The following is an 18,792-nucleotide window of genomic DNA, read 5'->3' on the forward strand; positions in this document are numbered from 1 at the left end:
GGGGAATTTGTCATTGATCGCAGCTGGAGCATGAGAATGAAAACCCCAGCTTTCCTGGAACACCATTTTCTCACCCTCCACCAGAAGCCTGGTATCCGTTCCATTCCGTCGCTCAGTCGTGTCCAACTCTATGCAACCCCGTGGACTGTAGCCTACCAGGCTTTTCTGTCCATGGGATTCTCCAGGCAAGAATACTGGAGTGGGTTACCATTTCCTTTGCCAGGGGATCTTCCCGACCCAGGGATTGAACCCGGGTCTACCGCAATGGAGGCAGACGCTTTAACCTCTGAGCCACTGGGGAAGCCCCGGGGAAGCCCCTGGTATAGCTCTGCAAAATCACTCGACATCACAAGGAAATGTGTAGACCCAAAACTTCAAAAGTGAAGGTCTTTTCAGAGAGGAAAAGCCTGGGTGGGGAGCAGCTCAGCATGGTACCAGGGCCTCTCAGTGGGTGGGTTTGGCTGACATTTCTTCTTTTTCTATTATTTTGTTGTTTCTGGATTTTCTGCGATGAGTTTAAGGGTAGAGATATGATGCACTAGGAATGAAACAACACTTGGAACTGTACCTTCGGTATCCCCAGTTTAACACCAGGGCTGCGACAGAGAAGAGAGAATTTGGAAATGGGAAGCACTGGGTCATTCTCTCCTGTGCTTCAGGCTCCGCTTGAATATCAAACTGGGGACAAAAAAATCCCTGCAGGATCCACAGAGATGCCTTGAGTGATGCCTCAAATCCGAAAGCAAATGTCACCACTGGGGCAGGCAGCCCAGAAGGAAACTGACTGGGGTGACTTAATCTGAAAGGGCTCAGCTGCAAATTCTGGCATTCCCTCCAGAGGAGGTTGGATGGACAATCACAGAGACACCAACCAGCTGACAGAAGCTCTTCATCAGATATCTTCAAGCTCTTGCCAATGTGCCCATAAACACACACAACCCCACACACCCACACCCACACCCACAGACACACACCTTCACCTGGGTCATTTGTCAGAGACATTTGTGAGTGTGTACAAGATTGGAAGCAAATAAGTCGTAATATCAGCAAGTGGTGAGTTGGAGGTGGTGGGAATGGGGTGATCACAGTCTCTGCTCTGTTCTTTACCAAATGACTCAGATTTAAGAAGATGAGGAATTCCCTGTTAGTCCAGTGGTGGCTAGGAGTCCGTGCTTCCGCTGCTGAGGGTGTGGGTTCAGTCTCTTGGCTGGGAAATTAAGATCCCCTAAGGTGTGCAGCATGACCAAGAAAATGAATAAACACAATAAACATACAGATTGTGAGTAATTAACTTGTTCGCCCACTAGCTTGATATCATGGTATTTAACATTCTAACTTCTGAGATCTTGAGAAGGTTACTAAAAAAATGTTTTCTGGGTGCAGAATAAGATGTGGCTCTTCAAATAACCTGCTTGCATGACTCTGTTCCCAGAGCTGACCACCTGTGTCTCCCAGAGGCACTTAGGTTAACCTGCCCACTGCTGTTCTGTGTGCACAGACTCTCCTCCCCACCACCCCTGCACCACAAGGGAGCCTCCCAGGGGATCTGATGCAGTGGGTGCTGGCCAGGAAGACCTGCATATGCTGGGACCATCTCGCCCTGAGTACTGGAAAGTGAAATTATGGAATCCTTCTTCTTTCCCATGAGAGATGCCAGCGGGTTTATTACTCAGAGATGTTGCTGTCGCTTTTTCCTCAGCCCCTCCCTTGTGGTGGTGATCGGGGCTAAAGAGAAATAAAATACCCCCAACTAGTGAAAGGGAGCAGACAGCATCTAATCAAAAGGACAGAGAGCCATTTAGTAAGGATTACTCACTGTGCTGGTCACTGTTTGAGCATATTCTTAACCTGACCAGAATGGGGCAATGCAGCTTTATCTCATCAGGGCTCCTCTTTTCCAGAACCCATGTTTTTATTTTTTTTCCACCTGAGAATTTTGCTTTATTGGGTGTTTGGATAAATACAAGGTATTTCTTATTTGAGCGACCACCACTATGACTAATGTCAAACGGAAATGATTACATAGCTTGCTGTATGCAAGGCCTCTTACTCTGGGTTTTTTTTTTTTTTTTCTTCATATTTAACTCATTATTTTATCAAGTAACCAAAATTTTAGAGGAGTGTTTTTTTTTTTTTTTTCAATCAACACAGTAAGGGAAGATATTTTGGATATTTCATGATGCTTTATAAAAAAATAATAGAACACTTTGTCCTGAAATTTAAGTTTTATATCTTGAAGTAGTATTTCAAACCACTGTTATGACTAGCCTATTTCTAGCCTCATTAGGCTAGAATTCTTTTGCATATGTTGCAAAAATTCATATTTCAAATGAAACTCAGTGGATTTTGACAGATTACAATACAATGACCATGTCCCTGGGAAGACAAATTATAAGAGGGAATGTTCATAAGTTTTGCAATGCAAATGTTTTTACTAAGGAGAATCGTATGCCCCAAGAACCGAAGCTGTTTGCCACATGCTCCTTCCTCTCTCCTGTCAAGGTTCTCATCTTGCTAGATGACGTTTTCACTTTAATTTCTATCAACCACTTTTCCGCTTACCTTTAAGTATCTGTGGAAGAGCAGCCTCAGACCACTTCCTATCCAGCGGTCTGAGCACTGAAGTCTCCGGGAGGGAGGCGCTGGGCAGGCACAGAGGGCATCTGTGTGCCTTTAGACCAGGCTGTGACCTTGGTTGAGTGGCAGTGAACTTGGGTGCTGGAGCATCGATTCACCATAACATTCCTCCTTTTCGAAAGTGACTTGTTCTTCATTTTCAAACTCGTCTGGATCTCTGGAGAAGGAGAGATCAGGCACGACCTCCCCCCGCACCTGTAGGACTTCCTGATCTACCACATCGGACCCGCTGGGCAAGTTCCCTTGGTATTGCAGGGACGGCACAAAGGAGAGACTGTGCTACACAGAGCAGGGGTGGGCGGGTTTATCCCAGAGCCTCTGGGAGATGAAGGAATCAGCTCTGGGATCAGTAGCCACCTGTAGCCCCTCCCTGGGGAGTGCAGAAAGGCTCGACTATTTATTCTTGAAAAACACTGACTTGAAACTCAGAGGACTCAGTTTCTGGGGCGATGGCTGGATATTCTGCCAAGAGGTGGAGGGCATGCCAGGGCAGGGTGTCCATGAGTCCTGCTCCCACCCAAGAATTAACAACTTTTCTTCTAACAAATTTTCTTGGGTGCAGTATAGAGACTTTCACACCTCTAGCATGAAAATCACTTTATGTAGGAAATAGAAAATTCCATATTTCTTGTAGGAACATTGATGCCAAGTCTTTCAATTGCTAAATATACGGCATTCTGTACTTCGTGAAGGAAAGTCAGCACACAGATTTTCAAATGAGAAATATGAAAAATTCCATATTTCATGTTACCTTGTTTATTCCCAATTCAGTGTGCAATACAAGAATTTCATATTTCATGGGAAAAAGCTCTGTGCCTAGAGTTTCAAATGCCAAAGCGGAGAAATCCGTATTTCATGTAGGAAAATCATGGCTCAGAGTTTCCTAAATGAAATATAAAAAGTTCAGTATCTCATGGAGTAAGTCTCTGCCAAGATTTTCTTATGTGAAATACAGAGAAATCCGTCCTCAACAGAGGAAAATCAGTGCCCCGAATTGCATATATGAAATCATCAAAATTCCACATTTTGTGTATTAAAATCAGTGGCCTGATGTTCATAAGTGAAATAGACAAAACTCCAGATTTCATGTGGAAAACTCAGCACCCAGTTTTTCGTATGTGAAATACGCAGAATTCCAAATTTCACGTAGGAAAATAGTATGTGCGTATATTTTCATATAAAATGTAGAGAATTCCATTTTCATTTTGGAACGTTTGTGGTGAGATTTTCACAGGTGAAATGTAGAGAATTGCATATGTCATTCATGAAAACTTCATGCATGGATTCATATGTGAAATACCGAGTTCCGTGCTGCACGTAGAACACTTTTGCCCACATGTCAAAAAGTGACACAAACATGGAATTCTCTCTGTAGAGAGATTTAGAGATGAAGCATCTCTTAATACAGAGATGCTAAGGACAGTGTCCTGCTAAGAGCCATGACTCACCAGTGCCAGAGGAATTGAAGTCTGAACATTCATTGTACAGAGGTCCTTTCAAACTAGTTCTGTTCTCATCCAGCCTCCAGGTGAGAGAACACACGCCAGCTAACCCCATCAGCCCAGGCCTGTGGGACTGGGAGGGGGTGAGAGGATCATCCTAAGACACCCTTTTATGGAGTGATGTTTCAAACTGGCAAACTATGCACGTAGCAGCTGCTGATGCTACAGTGCCATCCGTCTTGCAAGCCTTACAGAAGAGGGCAAGCTGGGTTCACGTGGCTGGTCATGTCAGGGAAAGAATGCTCCTGCACTTGAGGACAGAAAACCCTCTGTAGCCGGGTGTCCTAGGGGCTGTGTGTAGCCCCTCGTCTGTGCCTGGGAATCTGGCCCATTCTCGTTCTCTGCCCCTTCACATCCTTCCTGACTGCCCCCGGGTGCTTTTTTCCTGTCTCTCCTTTCTGCTCAGGGATCCACGTTTACACTTACATCTTGCTCTGTCGGAGAGATCCCTGGGCTTTTTTCCATCACGTCAGTGCTTCTGATGCCCCAAGGTCTTTGTACCTTACACAAGCTCTTTCACGTTTCCAGTGTCCATTCTTCCATCCCCCAGCCAGGCCAGTTCAGAGAGCTCACACACCCATTTTTGCCAGCGCACATGCGTGTGCACGCACACATACACACACACTCCTAAGTCTGAAAAGAAACTTGCACACATGCGCGACTCTTGGCTGACTTGTGCAGTATAATGGACTTTGGTAAGCACCCCTCCTTTTTAGTCCCAGTTATCTGCTTCACTCGCTAGTTGATCAAGTCAGTGTCCTCGTCTACTTCCACGATATATCCTGGAAGGTGAATGGGATTTGCTCATGAGGGGGACTGACATGCAAAGAGGCTGGCAGGGTTGGAAGTCCTCACTGTGGACAGTTGAGTGACGTGTGCCTGCGTTCCCTAATCCTATCGCCTTGGACCGGCTCACAGTGCCAATCAGGTTGGCGTGATTCCATTCCCTGTGCTTTACTTCCAGAAACAACACAGAAATAGCAACGGGTTTTGAACTGGAAATTGATCATGCACCCCTTTTCCCTGGGTCACTGAGGACAACAATTCTTTAACAACTTTCTCTTTACAGAAAGGCAAGCCCCAATTCTTATCACCTGGGTGATAATTCACTTAAAGTCATGAAGAAATTCTGCATGGGTAATGTCAGTTTCATCATAACTGTAATGGTCAACGCAAGAATACATGGATGGGGGTAAAAGTCAACGTATTTCAATCCTGCACTAGTGTTTTTTAGAACACTTAACCAGTCAACCCTAAATCTTTCCTGACAGAAGCATTCCTGCAACATCTTTGCCCTCTGTGATCCTAACTAATACTCTCACTTCAGCGAGTGATATTCTTGCCCGTTGGGCATAACTCTAAGTGTGTAGGCATTCTTGTTTCCAAATGTGGGTCACTGTTAACTATTCCTGCGATAACGCATTTCTTGTTGAGCACAGATATCACGGAACTCTTTAAAAAAGTCACAATTCAAGATGCTGGAAGCATTTGATCCAGGAGTGAAAGAAAGGGTCAAATTCACATGCAATCTAACAAGATACACAAATTAAAAAAATAAAAAAAAAAAAGAGGGCATACGAGCAACACAATGCAGGAGTGTTGAACAGGGCAGTGTAAGAACTCAGAGAGCTATGGCAGCAGAGCTGTGCGTAACAGCACAAGCATGGGTGCATCATGAAAGAAGAAGGAGGCAAAGGCAGACCCGCAGGAAGGAACATCAACTCACATTCATGGGCAGACACAATGGAGACGCCCGGTCTTCATTCTAAACAGAGGAAAACATGAACACATCCAGGGAACAGGAAGCAAATGCAGCTCAGGGTGACTGAGACAGAATGCTCATGAATTCATCAGAAACCCGCCAAGTCTCACACACATTGATATTCAGTGGAAGAAAACCTTACACAACACATCCTAGTGTGCAGTCAAATCTAAAAGCACCTAGACCCTAGGGCCTAAGTGAAAGCCCTGAAGAGACTGGGACACAAGTCATGGCAAGTTTCCAGAGACTGACCAGCAAGTCAACCATCCACAGTTCACTTTTACTCACCGACCTGTGACTATCTCTGCACTCTTCACTCCAGCACAAGTTAGAGCTAAAGCCACCCCTGGTACTGAAGCACTGGCAGGAAATATTAGGCACTGGGGGACCCTGTCCTAAACTTTTCTTGTCTGTAAGTTCTTTGCAATGCCTTCTTGCTTCATAGTGAGTTGAATGTTAAGGCTTTTTCCTTGTTCTGTACTCTTAAAATGTCTGATGCTGTGCAACAGAGAAGATACCTGGGGCACCACCTTCCAACAAAATTGCGTTCCAGCTTTTCACTCTCTGGCCCTTGTTCACCAGACCCTGTGCGTGGACATCCACATTTCCCTTGTAAAACTGCCAGACCCACAGTTAATGGGCCCCTCATCTTCTTTCTCCATCCTCCCCAAGCCCCACCCCACAGGAAGAACTGTGTCTCCTGACACAACCCCCACATACGACTTAACCACCTCTACAACTCTCCATGGACTGGTACTTCCCACACGGTAAACTGAGAATTCTACATGCAGCTGAAGTTTTTGTCCTGAGGCCCTCCCCAAACAATACGCAGACGCATACAGTTGACGCTTTTTATTTGTCCTTCGGCATTATTTCAGGTTTACTTGTGTCTCCCTCTCGATCCGTTTCACCACCAGACCACTCTTCACTACTTTCCCGTCCAAGAGAACTCTGATGGCCATTGATCTTCACATGAAGCAGCTTCTTAGGTTTTCTATTTTAGGGAAATGGGGACACTGCCTCATAAACGTCTCAAAGTCGAGCAGGGGCGGTTCCTTTCAAAAAAGACAGAGACACAGATATGAAAACCTAGCCTCTCTGAGAACACTAAAGACAACTTTACTCTTTCAAGTCAGTTCCCAGGAGACAGAGTCTGTGAATTTTTACATGTCCTCTAAGCACATACTAAAAGACATGTACCCCATTCTTCCCCGTAGAACTATTACAATACCTAGGACATGGAAGCAACCTATATGTCCCATCGGCAGATGAAGGGATAGGGAAGTTGGGGTACCGATACACAATGGTGTTGTGACTCAGCTCTAAAAAGGAATGCATCAAAGTCAGTTCTAGTGAGATGCAATGCACGTGGAGCCTATTACAGGGAGTGAAGTGGGACAGAAAGAGAAAAACAAACACTGTATGTTAACACAAATATCTGGAGTTGAGCACCATGTAGGTGATATTGAACATGCAACACGCAGGGCAGCAAATAAGACACAGACATATAAAGAACAGACATGGGACTCAGTGGGAGAAGGGGACGGTGGGTTAATGTGAGAAAACAGCCCTGAGACATGTACATTACCTTTTGAACAATAGATGACCAGTGTGAGTTTGATGCGTGAAGCAAGGCAACTAAAGTCATGTTGTGGGACAACCCAGAAAGACAGGGAGGGGAGGGCGGTGAGTGGTGGGTTCACCATTCGGGGGACACGTGTATACCTCTGGGTAATTCATGTTGGCCAATGTACGGCCAAACCGGTCACCGCATTATAAAGTAATTATGCTCCAGTTAAAATAAATAAAAAACTATTCTCCATAATCCTTCACAGTGGTCAGTTTCTCATAGTGAGGGTGGCAGGTGAAAAAGATGCAACGGAAAAAAAAAAAAAAAAGCGTGATGACCAAAATGGAATCAAGTGATGGGTCAGTGGGGCAACAGCCTTGTACAAAGGAGACTCACAGACCTGGTGGAAAGGGGACTTCACGAGGAATAGTAGGTGGACCCCAATTTAAGAGAAGCCTGAGGCTGGACTTGTTGGCCAAGGAATGACAGTTCAGAGATGTGTGCAGCTGACTCAGATATAAATTGGAGTGACTTTGGCCTGACCAGGCCACTTCATCTACCTCAGGCTTCTCTAGTTAGAACCTGTCTTTCACTACAGTTCTCCACACTTGCTGTCTCTTGCTGATTTCCCCGTGCACGGTGTCACGCTGGATTCCACAGAGTCTCACTTTCTCCACAAGTGAAATAAACGACCCAAGTTCCTGGACAACCCTTATGCCAGTGCTCAGCCCCTGGGCGCCTCACCTCTCGTCCTCCCACTACCTCTCGCGGTGGAGCCTTCCTCCTCACATCGTACTGCAAAGGATTGGGCCACAGATCCTTTATGATGATCTGCCAGGGAAACGAGCAAGGTCAGCACAGGGCTGGCCAGACACTGAGCCTTCCCGTGCACCGCCAAGAACTCCAACATAAATCACCAATTTCGGCCCAGTGGCCACGTGGGACCCCACCTCAGCAATCCGGCCAGATCCTGTGAAGTTGTGGTCAAAGAACCAATTGAAGAAGTTAACGCTGCTGTCCTGGTGCCTGAGGCTGTATGCCTTACGTTCAAACCCCTGGGACCACTGAATCGGAGTGGAATGAGACGCTCGGTATCCTGCAGGAAAAGGAGTATGGGAGAAAGACCTAGCTCACTTTCCCACTCAACCTACACTCTTCTGCCTCCACTCCCCAAATCCAGGGAGCTGCCTCTTACCAGGGACGTTAATGAGATACTCCTTAACAATCACTTCATTCTGGAAATACCTATTCCTCCGAAAGGACAATGTGATCTTGCAGTGATGAGTGGGATGCCTGAATTCCTCCACCTGCCAGGACAAAGTGTTGGGGGTAGGGGGAGTGGGTATGAAACCTCTTTACAGAAGAGCTGTCCTTTCCCGTATTCAGGGATAAACCATGCCCTCTCCCCTCCACAGTCATCTCCCCTCCACAGTTAGCGGGGTCCCCTGCCTGACCTCCAAGTTGGTCATGTAGTGAAGCATCTCTTCATCCTGGTTGCTCATCATAACTGACATCTGGGGGTGGTTCATAAACTGCTTTAGGTCAAGGAGCCTCTAGATGCTAGAGGTAAATGTGCTGGAAGAACAAAGCTAGCCTAAAGAGTAGAATGGCATTGTCTGACTTCAACGTGCTACTAGTGAACTCGCCACATTTCCGTGGATGCAGACTGTATGAATGCGGAACAAGGCCCAAGGCTGTGCCTATGAGTGCACTACCAGAAGGAGCTTCTGTTCCTAACAGGAAGGCCCTAAGCTCCATCTCAGCCTCCTTCAAGGTAGCTTACTTCTGGAAAACAAGCATTCCTAGCTACAACCAGTATGAGCACTTACACATCCCAAACCCACTCCCAAATTCACTCAACTTTTTGGAGAAGACCTGGATTCCAGACAAGCTTTTTCTCTGAGGAGTCCCTAATGCTAATGACGATTCTGACTGGGACCTCTGCAAGTAAAGCCCAAGTATCAATTTGTGCTAGTCAGGACAGCAAGAACATCACATCTAATATCAGGAACAGATATGCAGGACGGTAACCAATACCCATCATCCAAAAAAAAAAACAACTTTCTACCAGAACTGCCAGATCTGTAAAACTGCTCCTGCAATATCCCAGGTTTAAAGAAAACAACAAAAGAAAAAAAAAAAAATCACAACCACCACACCAAGGGATACAACTTCGACCCAGAAGCCACAGATTCCCTGGATGATGGCGCTTCTGTGTTCTAGACGCAGCTTTCGCCTCTGACAGTTCTTATGTTTCAGGCGAGCGTGCGCCCTTTGCGCTCTCTTATTCACCGGCTCCAGCTCCACCTGCAGGGCCGCCAGCGCCTCCAGTGCAGGCTGGTCGCTCGGGCCTCCAGGCCGTGGATGTTTCTGGCCCTGCTCCTCCGAGGACACCTGCTCCTGCTCCTCCATGACGTCTAACACCAGCAGCTGCAACTCCTGCCCGATTCCCGCCAGCTCTCCCTCCTCCAGGACCGCACCTTCCTCCGCTGCCTCCACCCAGAAGAGGGCGGCCTCCTCGCCTGGCGCACCACCTGGGGCCTGCAAGGCCTCTGCCGCCCGCACTGGGCTGACAGGCCCCAGGGCCCCTCCCTCCTGAAGACCCGGACTCACAACCAAGATCCAGGATCCGGGGGTGCTGCCGCCTTCCTCTGGCCCCGTCTCACTCGCCATGGTGTTCTGGCCGGAGCCCGGAGCTGTGAAGAAGGTGGCCACCAGAGCACAGCAGACTCCGGCACAGTGCGCCCACCGGGCAGCCGCACTCAATGCGGTACCACCAACAGGATACTGGTGCGCAGCCAATGAGCAGGGAAAGGGAGACACGCATGCGCAGAACCGTGAGCCACCACGCACGCGTAGTATGGCAGCGGGAAGGGGCTGAACTCTACACCCTGACCTCCAGACCTCACGACAGAACCAATCAAATGGAGTCTAAAGGCGTTGGCTCCAGGGCCACGCCCCTTGGAATTCTGGCCACTCTGGCCCCAGGTGACCCCTGGGCCAAAGTCGGGCCAGCGCTCTGTGCACCGGTCTACGCAAGCCTTTTGCCTGCTCAACAGTGCAGATGTGCCTGACCAGAGACTGGGAGAGCCAGGCCAGTTGGAGGCGAAGGAAGGGACCCTGAACCTGACGCCGCGACCATCCTCAAGCTTGAAATTGCCTCTGGAGCAGCGGGCGACTCCATATGCTCAGAGATCCACAGAAGTGAGACAGGGTTCCTGGGTACCTCAGGGACAGAGGTGCTCGCCTCGGATCCATACTGCAAGCCATGGCAGGGCGTGGGGTGGGGGCGAGGTGGGGGGCGGGGATGCGGTGGGCTTACACAGACCTCACCTGTGGTGCACCTGCTGCAGAGTCCATCCCTAAACTTGGGTCTTAGGCTTGAGCAGTGTTAGCAATGCAGCCGTCGTCTGAGGAAGAAGCAGAGCACTTTCCTCGACTCGCTGTTTGGGCCCCACAACGCAGCCCCAGGCCAAACTACCGTGGAGACCCTGGCCTATGGTCTGTCAGCTCTTGCCCTTTCCGCCAGCCCCTGGCTTAGAGCAGGCACCCGGGTGGCTAAGGATGGGCGCCTGCGGATGCACTTCCCAGAGGAACAGAGCTGCTCACGCTCTGTCGCCTAGGATGTCTGCTCTTTCACAGTGAGCACCTACCTTAGGACGCACACACACACAATCAGGTGACCCAAGCACACACATGTACACACACATGTGCAATGCACAGGGACACTAATGCAAACAGGTGTTTCAGAGACTGAAGAACCAGTGGTTCGTGTGAAATGCATAGATTTCCTTATTTCTCCCAGGAAAATGTTCATTCTGATCTTCAGATGTGAAGTGTAGAGAGCTCCATCTTTCCTGAAACAGAATGAAAGCCTACTTTTTGATACAGGCATTACAGAGAACTCCATACTTCATGGTCGACAGTCATTGTTTTATCTATGAGAAATACAAAGAATTAAGTATTTCACAAAGTAACAGTGGTGCCCAGAATTTCATTCATGAAATAGGGATAATTCCAATTCCATATTGGCTCCCCAGATCTTAATTACATACTTCATGTCAGTAAAAGTTCCTTGAGATTTTCATATAGGAAATGTATACAATTTCACAATTCAAGCAGGGAAGTATATGCTCAACTTTTCATATCTGAAATATATAGAATTCCCCACTCATATAGAAAATGTGTGCACAGATATCTATGTGTGAAACAGACAAGGTTCCATGTATGATGAAGAAAACGATACAAGTAGATTTTCAAACATGAAATACAGATTTCCTATTTCACGTGAAACATCTGCACCCATGTTCTCACATGTGAAATAGAGATAAGTACATATTTCATGCAGAAAAATCATCTTTCGTGTTTTCATCTGCATGCAGCAGGGGATGCAAAGCAAGTACTCTGGAACAACCCAGAAGAATAGCATAGGAGGGCATGTGGGAGCGGCTCCAGGGTGGGTGGGACACCTGTATATTTATGGCTTATTAATGTTGATGCGTGGCAGAAACCATCACAATATTGTACAGTAATTAACCCCCAGTTAACTTAATTAAAAAAATACTACTATGTTTTGAGAAAAGTAAAAGAACAAGGGGATCCGACTCTGCTCTCTGGTGACCTAAATGGGAAGGAAATCCAAAAATGATGGGATGTATGTACACCTAAAATTGATTCACTTTGACATACATATAGCAGAAGCTAGAGCAACGCTGTAATGCGACAATAGTCCAAAAATAGTTCCTGGAAATATATTACATGCTGGAACTATAACTCCAGCAGTGAATAAATAAATGGTAGCCCCCTTTGCAATATATGTCTTCGGGGTCATTATGCTAAGTTAATTACTTCAGTTAGAAGAAGACGAAAGCTTTTATATCACATGGCATTGTTAAGTTGAAATCCCTATGTTATAGAAACAGAGTAGAATGTGGTCATCGGGCTAGTGGAAATGGCCCATGATGGTCCAAGTTACCAACTTTTGGTCACAGGTTGAATAAGCTTATCAAGGAAGATACTGTAATAGAGGCAGGATGGAAAACGGAGCTGCAGGCCTCAGCCCAAGACCATTAGTGAAGTTAGAAAACCAAACACCACCAACAGAATGCCTCTCAGCATAATGTAGTGAAAGATACATTACAGCCTTCCCACAGGGCCCTCCAGGCCCTTGGGCCTTGGGCTAGGTAATGAACTGTGGAGCTTGGGGACAGGCTGTGTCTTATAGAGTCCCAGGGCCCTTGCTGGAGCCCCTCACTGACCTGGCCCAGGTTTCAAAGCAATGGCCAACGTGTCCCATCCCCACCTCGATGTCCGAATGGTTATGGCAATCTACGTGGGTCACAGTCTACAGGACCCTGCTCCCCATTTGGGTAGACTGAGGAGGCTGAGGGCCAGCTGCATGCTGGGTACCTGGCTCGCTCATTGAAGGTTGCTGGGCAGGGTATGGGGCCTTGGTAAGAGGAGGGCACAGAGAACTGAGAACTGCCTCTTCCAACTGGGACTGGGCACTGCTGGAAGTGCCAAGAGTGGGTGCTAGATGAATGCTCCCAGACAGGATAACTGGCCTACACAGGGACCCGGTCCTTGCAATCAGGACCTTGGAAGGTGAAAGTCAAGCTTGGGACCTTTCCTTTCAGGGACTAGGGAATAGTCTTTCTTTCCCTCGATGATTACAAGAACACAGTTAGCTGACCACCACCTTAGCTCAAAAACACGAGATCTGACAGCAAGAAGTTTGCAAGAGCTAATCACACCCCTCCCTCATGTTTCCTATATGTGGCCTTTGCTGAAAGCTTTGAGGGAGTTGGCGATTTTTTTTTTTCCATCGGCTTAGGCGTTTATTCTTTTTTAATAGAAACATTTAAAATTATAAGCACTTCTAGACATGCATCTCATGAATTCTGATATGCTGTGTTTTTATTATCACTCAGGTAAAATATTGTCTAATCTTTTAATTTTGTACCTCCTTTTAAAAAATTTTGTTTAAATTGGAGGCTAATTACTTTACAGTATTGTGGTGATTTTTGCCATACATTCACATGAATCAGTCATGGGTGTACATGCGCTCCCCATCCTGACCCTCCCTCCTACCTCTGTCCCCATTCCATCCGACAGGGTCATCCCAGTGCCCCAGCCCTGAGCACCCTGTCTCATGCATGGAATCTGGCCTGGTGATCTGTTTCATATATCAAAAGATACATGTTTCAATGCTATTCTCTCAAAGTATGGAACCCTTGCCTTCTCCCACAGAGTCCAAAAGTCTGTTCTTTACATCGGTGTCTCTTTTGCTGTCTCGCATACAGGGTCATTGTTACTATCTTTCTAAATTCCATATATATGCGTTAGTTTTTCTTTCTGACTTACTTTGCTCAGTATAATAGCCTCCAGTTTCATCCACCTCATTAGAACTGATACAAATGCATTCTTTTTAATAGCTGAGTAATATTCCATTGTGTATAGGTACCACAAATTTCTTCTCCATTCATCTGCCGATGGACATCTAGGTTGCTTCCATGTCCTAGCTATTGTAAACAGTGCTGCGATGAACGTTGGGATACACGTGTCTTTTACTACGGGTTTTCTCGGTGTGTATGCCCAGCAGAGGGATTGCTGGGTCGTATGGCAGTCCTGTTTCCAGGTTTGTAAGGAATCTTTACGTTGATCTCCATAGTGGCTGTACTAGTTTGCATTCACACTGACTGTGTGAGAGGGTTCCTTTTTCTCCACACCCTCTCCAGCATTTATTGTTTGTAGACTTTTGGATAGCGGCTGTTCTGACCGGCGAGGTGAGGTGGTACCTCGTTTTGGTTTTGATTTGCATTTCTCTGATAATAAGTGATGTTGAGCATCTTTTCATGTGTCTGTTAGCCATTTGTCTGTCTTCTTTGGAGAAATGTCTGTTTAGTTCTTTGGCCCATATTATGATTGGTTTACTTGTTTTTCTGGAATTGAGCCGCAGGAGTTGCTTATATATTTTGGAGATAAAGTCTTTGTCAGTTGCTTCACTTGCTATTATGTTCTCCCATTCTGAATGCTGTCTTTTCACCTTGCTGATAGTTTCCTTCATTGTGCAAAAGCTTTTAAGTTTAATTAGGTCCCATTGTGTTTTATTTTTGCTTTTATTCCCATTATTTTGGGAGGTGGGCCATAGAAGATCCTGCTGTGATTTACATCAGAGAATGTTTTGCCTATGTTTTCCTCTAGAAGTGTTATCGTGTGTGGTCTTACGTTTGGAACTTCAATCCATTTTGAGTATTCTTTTGTGTGTGTATGGTGTTAGAAAGTGTTCTAGTGTCATTCTTTTATGAGTGGCTGACCAGTTTTCCCAGCACCACTTGTTGAAGAGATTGTCTTTTCTCCATTGTACATTCTTGCCTCCTTTGTCAAAGAAAAGTTGTCCAGAGGTTCGTGGATTTATCTCTGGGCTTTCTGTTTTGTTCCACTGATCTATGTTTCTGTCTTTGTGCCAGGACCATACTGTCTTGATGACTGCTGCTTTGTAGTATAGCCTGACGTGAGGCAGGATGATTTCTCCAGTTCCGTGCTTCTTTCTCAAGATTGCTTTGGCTATTCAAGGTTTTTTCTTGTATTTGCATACTAATGGTGAAATCATTTGTTCTAGTTCTCTGAAAAATACCGTTGGTAGCTTAATAGGGATTGCATTGACTATAGATTACTTTGGGGAGTATACTCATTTTCACTATATTGATCCTTCCGGTCCATGAACACAGTATATTTTTCCATCTCTTTTTGTCATTCATCGGTGTTTGATAATTTTCTATATGTAGGTCTTTTGTTTCTGTAGGTAGATTGCGATTTTTAAAGGCATAAGCCACCCATCTCCTTGCATGGCTCTGCATTAAGCATATCTCTGCTTTAATCTCCAATGTTTCAGTATTGCTTGGCCTAAGGATGTTGGGTAAATGTCTATTTGGTTACAGTAGCACCTTATCTTGCAAGTCTATGGAGGGTAACAGACTCTGAGAGAATGCCTCATTTCAAAGTCACATACACTCAGAAAAGTATGAACAGTTTTTCTTTCTGTGTAAAGCAAATTAGCAACACTGATAGCTCCCCCAATTACCAGGTGGATTTAGGACAAAGTGCAACAAAGTTTGTCATCAGGTTTTACATGAGGACTACTTAGTATTTTTATAATTTTGTAATGAACTGATTTGCTGGAATACATATATAGATTATATCTTTTGTCTTGTCAATCTTTTTTAGTAGTTTGCTTATCATGTGCCGTCACATGGCTTACTACTTACTAAAAATTAGAAATGCTTTCCTTCCCTTATGTCTTTGAGGATAGGATTTCTACATAGGTTATAAATTCTGAATATTGTCTTCATCTCTATTACCCCTGGACAATCCATTTTTCTTAAACATTTGTTTTCTGTGTCGTGGTGACCTACTTCGGAGGGTGAATTCTGGCAGACAGATACAGCTGGACCAAGTGGAAAGAAGAAAATCGATATTATGGAATAAACCGTATTCTCTCAACATGTGGATGTTGACACTCTAACTCTCTGTACTTTATATGTAGTCAAACTGCATAAGTTATAATTTCTTTCTGACCCTTTTTGGAAATTGGGCCTCTGTATAGGTGGTACTCTTGCCTAGAAAATCCCATGGTTGGAGGAGACTGGTAGGCTGCATTCCGTGGGGTCGCTAAGGGTCAGACACAACTGAGCGGCGTCACTTTCACTTTTCACTTTCACACATTGGAGAAGGAAATGGCAACCCATGCCAGTGTTCTTACCTGGAGAATCCCAGGGACGGGTGAGCCTGGTAGGCTTACATCTGTGGGGTCACACAGAGTCGGACACGACTGAAGTGACTTAGCAGCAGCAGCATAGGTAGTTGGGTTAATACGACTGGCACTTTACAGGAACAGGAGATCAGTCACAAACAACACAGACATTACTATGTGAAGATAATGGCAAACAATGGCCAGGCACAATCCAAAAGAGTCATCAGAAGAAGCCAGATCTGCTGACCCTTTGATTATTGACTTGATTCCCAGGAGTTTGAGGAAAAATTTATTGAAGCTACCTGGCATGGGGCACTTTGTAATGGCAACCCTTGCAAACCGGTACACGCCCTTTCTCTTGAAAAGAAGCTGTCAGTTCCAAAAGAGGCGTCCTTTTCTTACATATATTTTCAGGGAATGGAAAATGGCAAAGAGCTGTCTTTCCCATTAACTGATAATCCTCACAGATTGCTAATGCTCCCTAATAGCTTTCACTATCCCTATAGAGATTCAGCTGGGCTAGAACGTAATCCTATTTCACGGGTCAAGTTAACCTCGGAAATATTAGAATGAGCATAATACACAGGAAGTGGTAGAAGAAAAGAAGCACAGGAGGAAGGCAGTCTGACCTCGTGAAAAAGATACAGTCCTCTCCTTTTATCCTTCCCGTACATCGATTTCTAAATACTAGGAGGCAAATGGTAGTGACCAAGGCATTGCTGCCTATCACTTTAGTGAAATCCCAAAGTTGTGATGTCATAGTCCCCATGCCTCCCTAAACCTCTTCTCACCAAGACGCTAGGCTTCAGTAGCCATGAGGCAGCCTGGAGGATCACAAGGCCTCTCAAACCGTTGGGGCCACCTGGGCCTACCCCCCACACAGTTCTCCAGGTGGGCATGTTGGTGTCACCTTCTGCATGTCAAGAGTTTGTTGTCTGTGACCGCCACTCTTGTCTCCAGTCCTCTGGATTCCTGAGACCCCAAAGAGGCCACCGTTCTAGCTTCCTAACTACATATCTGAAAGAAAAAAGCAAAACAAAACAGGAATACAATACAGTCCAGACTGAAGGGCCCCAACCCATGGAGAGGTACATGGTCCTCAACCCAAGCAAGGGCCAGCAAAACCACAGCTCCAGGCAAGCTCATCATTTACACCTTTAGCCATGCCAGGGACACATCCCCAGTATTGATAGGGAGTATAGACTTCAAGTCCTCTACCAGCTCAAGAAACTGTGCTAGCAAGACCTCTCCGCTGTCCATCTTAGCCATGCCTAGAAGACTCTACTGCGGCACGTCAGACCCAAGGCATGCTCAACTGAGAATGTTTGGAGGTAACAGCGCAGGTACAGTAGGCCTTGGAGAAGATGGACACCCAAAGTGAAGCCATATAGAAGCCTTTAGTGCCAGTTTGGGAGAGAAAACACTCATCTCCCAGATGATCAGGTCAATAGGATTCAAATCACTAATAACACTTAGCTTAGCTAAAAGGACGTGCAGGTTCCCTCTATGGAACTTAATACATTTCAGTACAGGCCTGTCTTCAGCCTCTCATTTCCCTTCCTCAAGTGTTTCCAGTTAGTCAGCATGCAGCTCAAAGTATGGACGATGGATGGGCACTCATGGAATTCAGTGAAGACTGCAAGAACAGAGAATCTTTCCGGGGCCAGGGACAGAGAATGCTACAGGTTGGTGATATGATGAAGGGAGTCAGAAAGAAGATGAAGGGGAGGTTTCTGAGCTACGATCTGGCTTTCTGAGGTGGTGGGAGCTGCTTCAGACATGCCTGCGGGCCTTGGGGACATATTTCCAAATATAATAAGGAAACGTGGCCGCTGGCCTCCGAGCTTTTACAGTCCTTATGCCTCATCATACTAGACTAGACCAAGTGCAGTGTCACCACTTCTAAATTCAGGAGATATTTGGGGGATTGTGTGGAACTTGAGGGAGACTTGCTGTGTCAGACTTGTTCTTCGAATATTTCATAGAGCTGGAGCCAGGACTCAGCTGTAGTGGACTGTTCAGTTCAGTTGAGTCCCTCAGTTGGGTCCGACTCTTTGTGACCCCATGGATTACAGCACACCAAGCTTCCCTAATTCATCACCAACTCCCCCTAGCTTGCTCAGACTTGGGTGCATTGAGTCAATGATGCCATCCAACCATCTCATCCTCTGTCATCCCCTTCTCCTCCTGCTTTCAGTCTTTCCCAGGCTTAGCGTCTTTTCCAGTGAGTCCGTTCTTCGCATCAGGTAGCCACACAGTTGGAGCTTCAACATGAGTCCTTCCAACGAATATTCAGGACTGATTTTCTTTAGGATTGACTGGCTGATCTTCTTGCAGTCCAGGGGACTCTCAAGAGTCTTCTCCAACACCGCAGTTCAAAGGCATCAATTCTTTGGCATTCAGCTTTCTTTGTGGTCCACTTCTCACATCCATCCATGACTACAGGAAAAGCCATAGCTTTGACTGGACAGACCTTTGTCGGTAGATTAATGTCTCTGATTTTTAATATGCTGTCTAGGTTTGTCATAGCTTTTCTTCCAAGAAGCAAGCGTGTTTGAATTCCATGTCT

At 46.0% G+C, this 18,792-nt stretch overlaps 1 protein-coding gene across 1 annotated transcript; it reads right to left on the reverse strand.

The window, feature by feature from the left end:
* Positions 1–2,673: 2,673 nt before the first annotated feature.
* Positions 2,674–10,144, reverse strand: LOC148773159 (testis-specific Y-encoded protein 3-like). Its single transcript, XM_088834527.1, has 6 exons — positions 9,641–10,144; positions 8,926–9,003; positions 8,667–8,778; positions 8,422–8,567; positions 8,216–8,302; positions 2,674–2,916 (listed from the first exon to the last, which is right to left on the reverse strand). The coding sequence occupies exons 1-6, from the start codon at positions 10,142–10,144 to the stop codon at positions 2,674–2,676; spliced, it is 1,170 nt and encodes a 389-aa protein (XP_088690653.1).
* Between the last annotated feature and the right edge of the window lie 8,648 nt (positions 10,145–18,792).

This window comes from Moschus berezovskii, chromosome Y (assembly GCF_049115385.1).
Source record: "Moschus berezovskii isolate FMDL1 chromosome Y, NW_MosBer_1.0, whole genome shotgun sequence".
Lineage (NCBI taxonomy): Eukaryota > Metazoa > Chordata > Mammalia > Artiodactyla > Moschidae > Moschus > Moschus berezovskii.

Excerpts from the sequence above, each read along its gene's own strand:
- LOC148773159 (XM_088834527.1), bottom strand. The coding sequence starts at position 10,144 with ATGGCGAGTGAGACGGGGCCAGAGGAAGGCGGCAGCACCCCCGGATCC. Across the intron at positions 8,568-8,666 it reads GTATCTCATTAACGTCCCTG|GATACCGAGCGTCTCATTCC; the intron begins GTAAGAGGCAGC and ends CTTTTCCTGCAG. Across the intron at positions 2,917-8,215 it reads AGGTAGTGGGAGGACGAGAG|CACAGTCTCTCCTTTGTGCC; the intron begins GTGAGGCGCCCA and ends TGCTCTGTGTAG.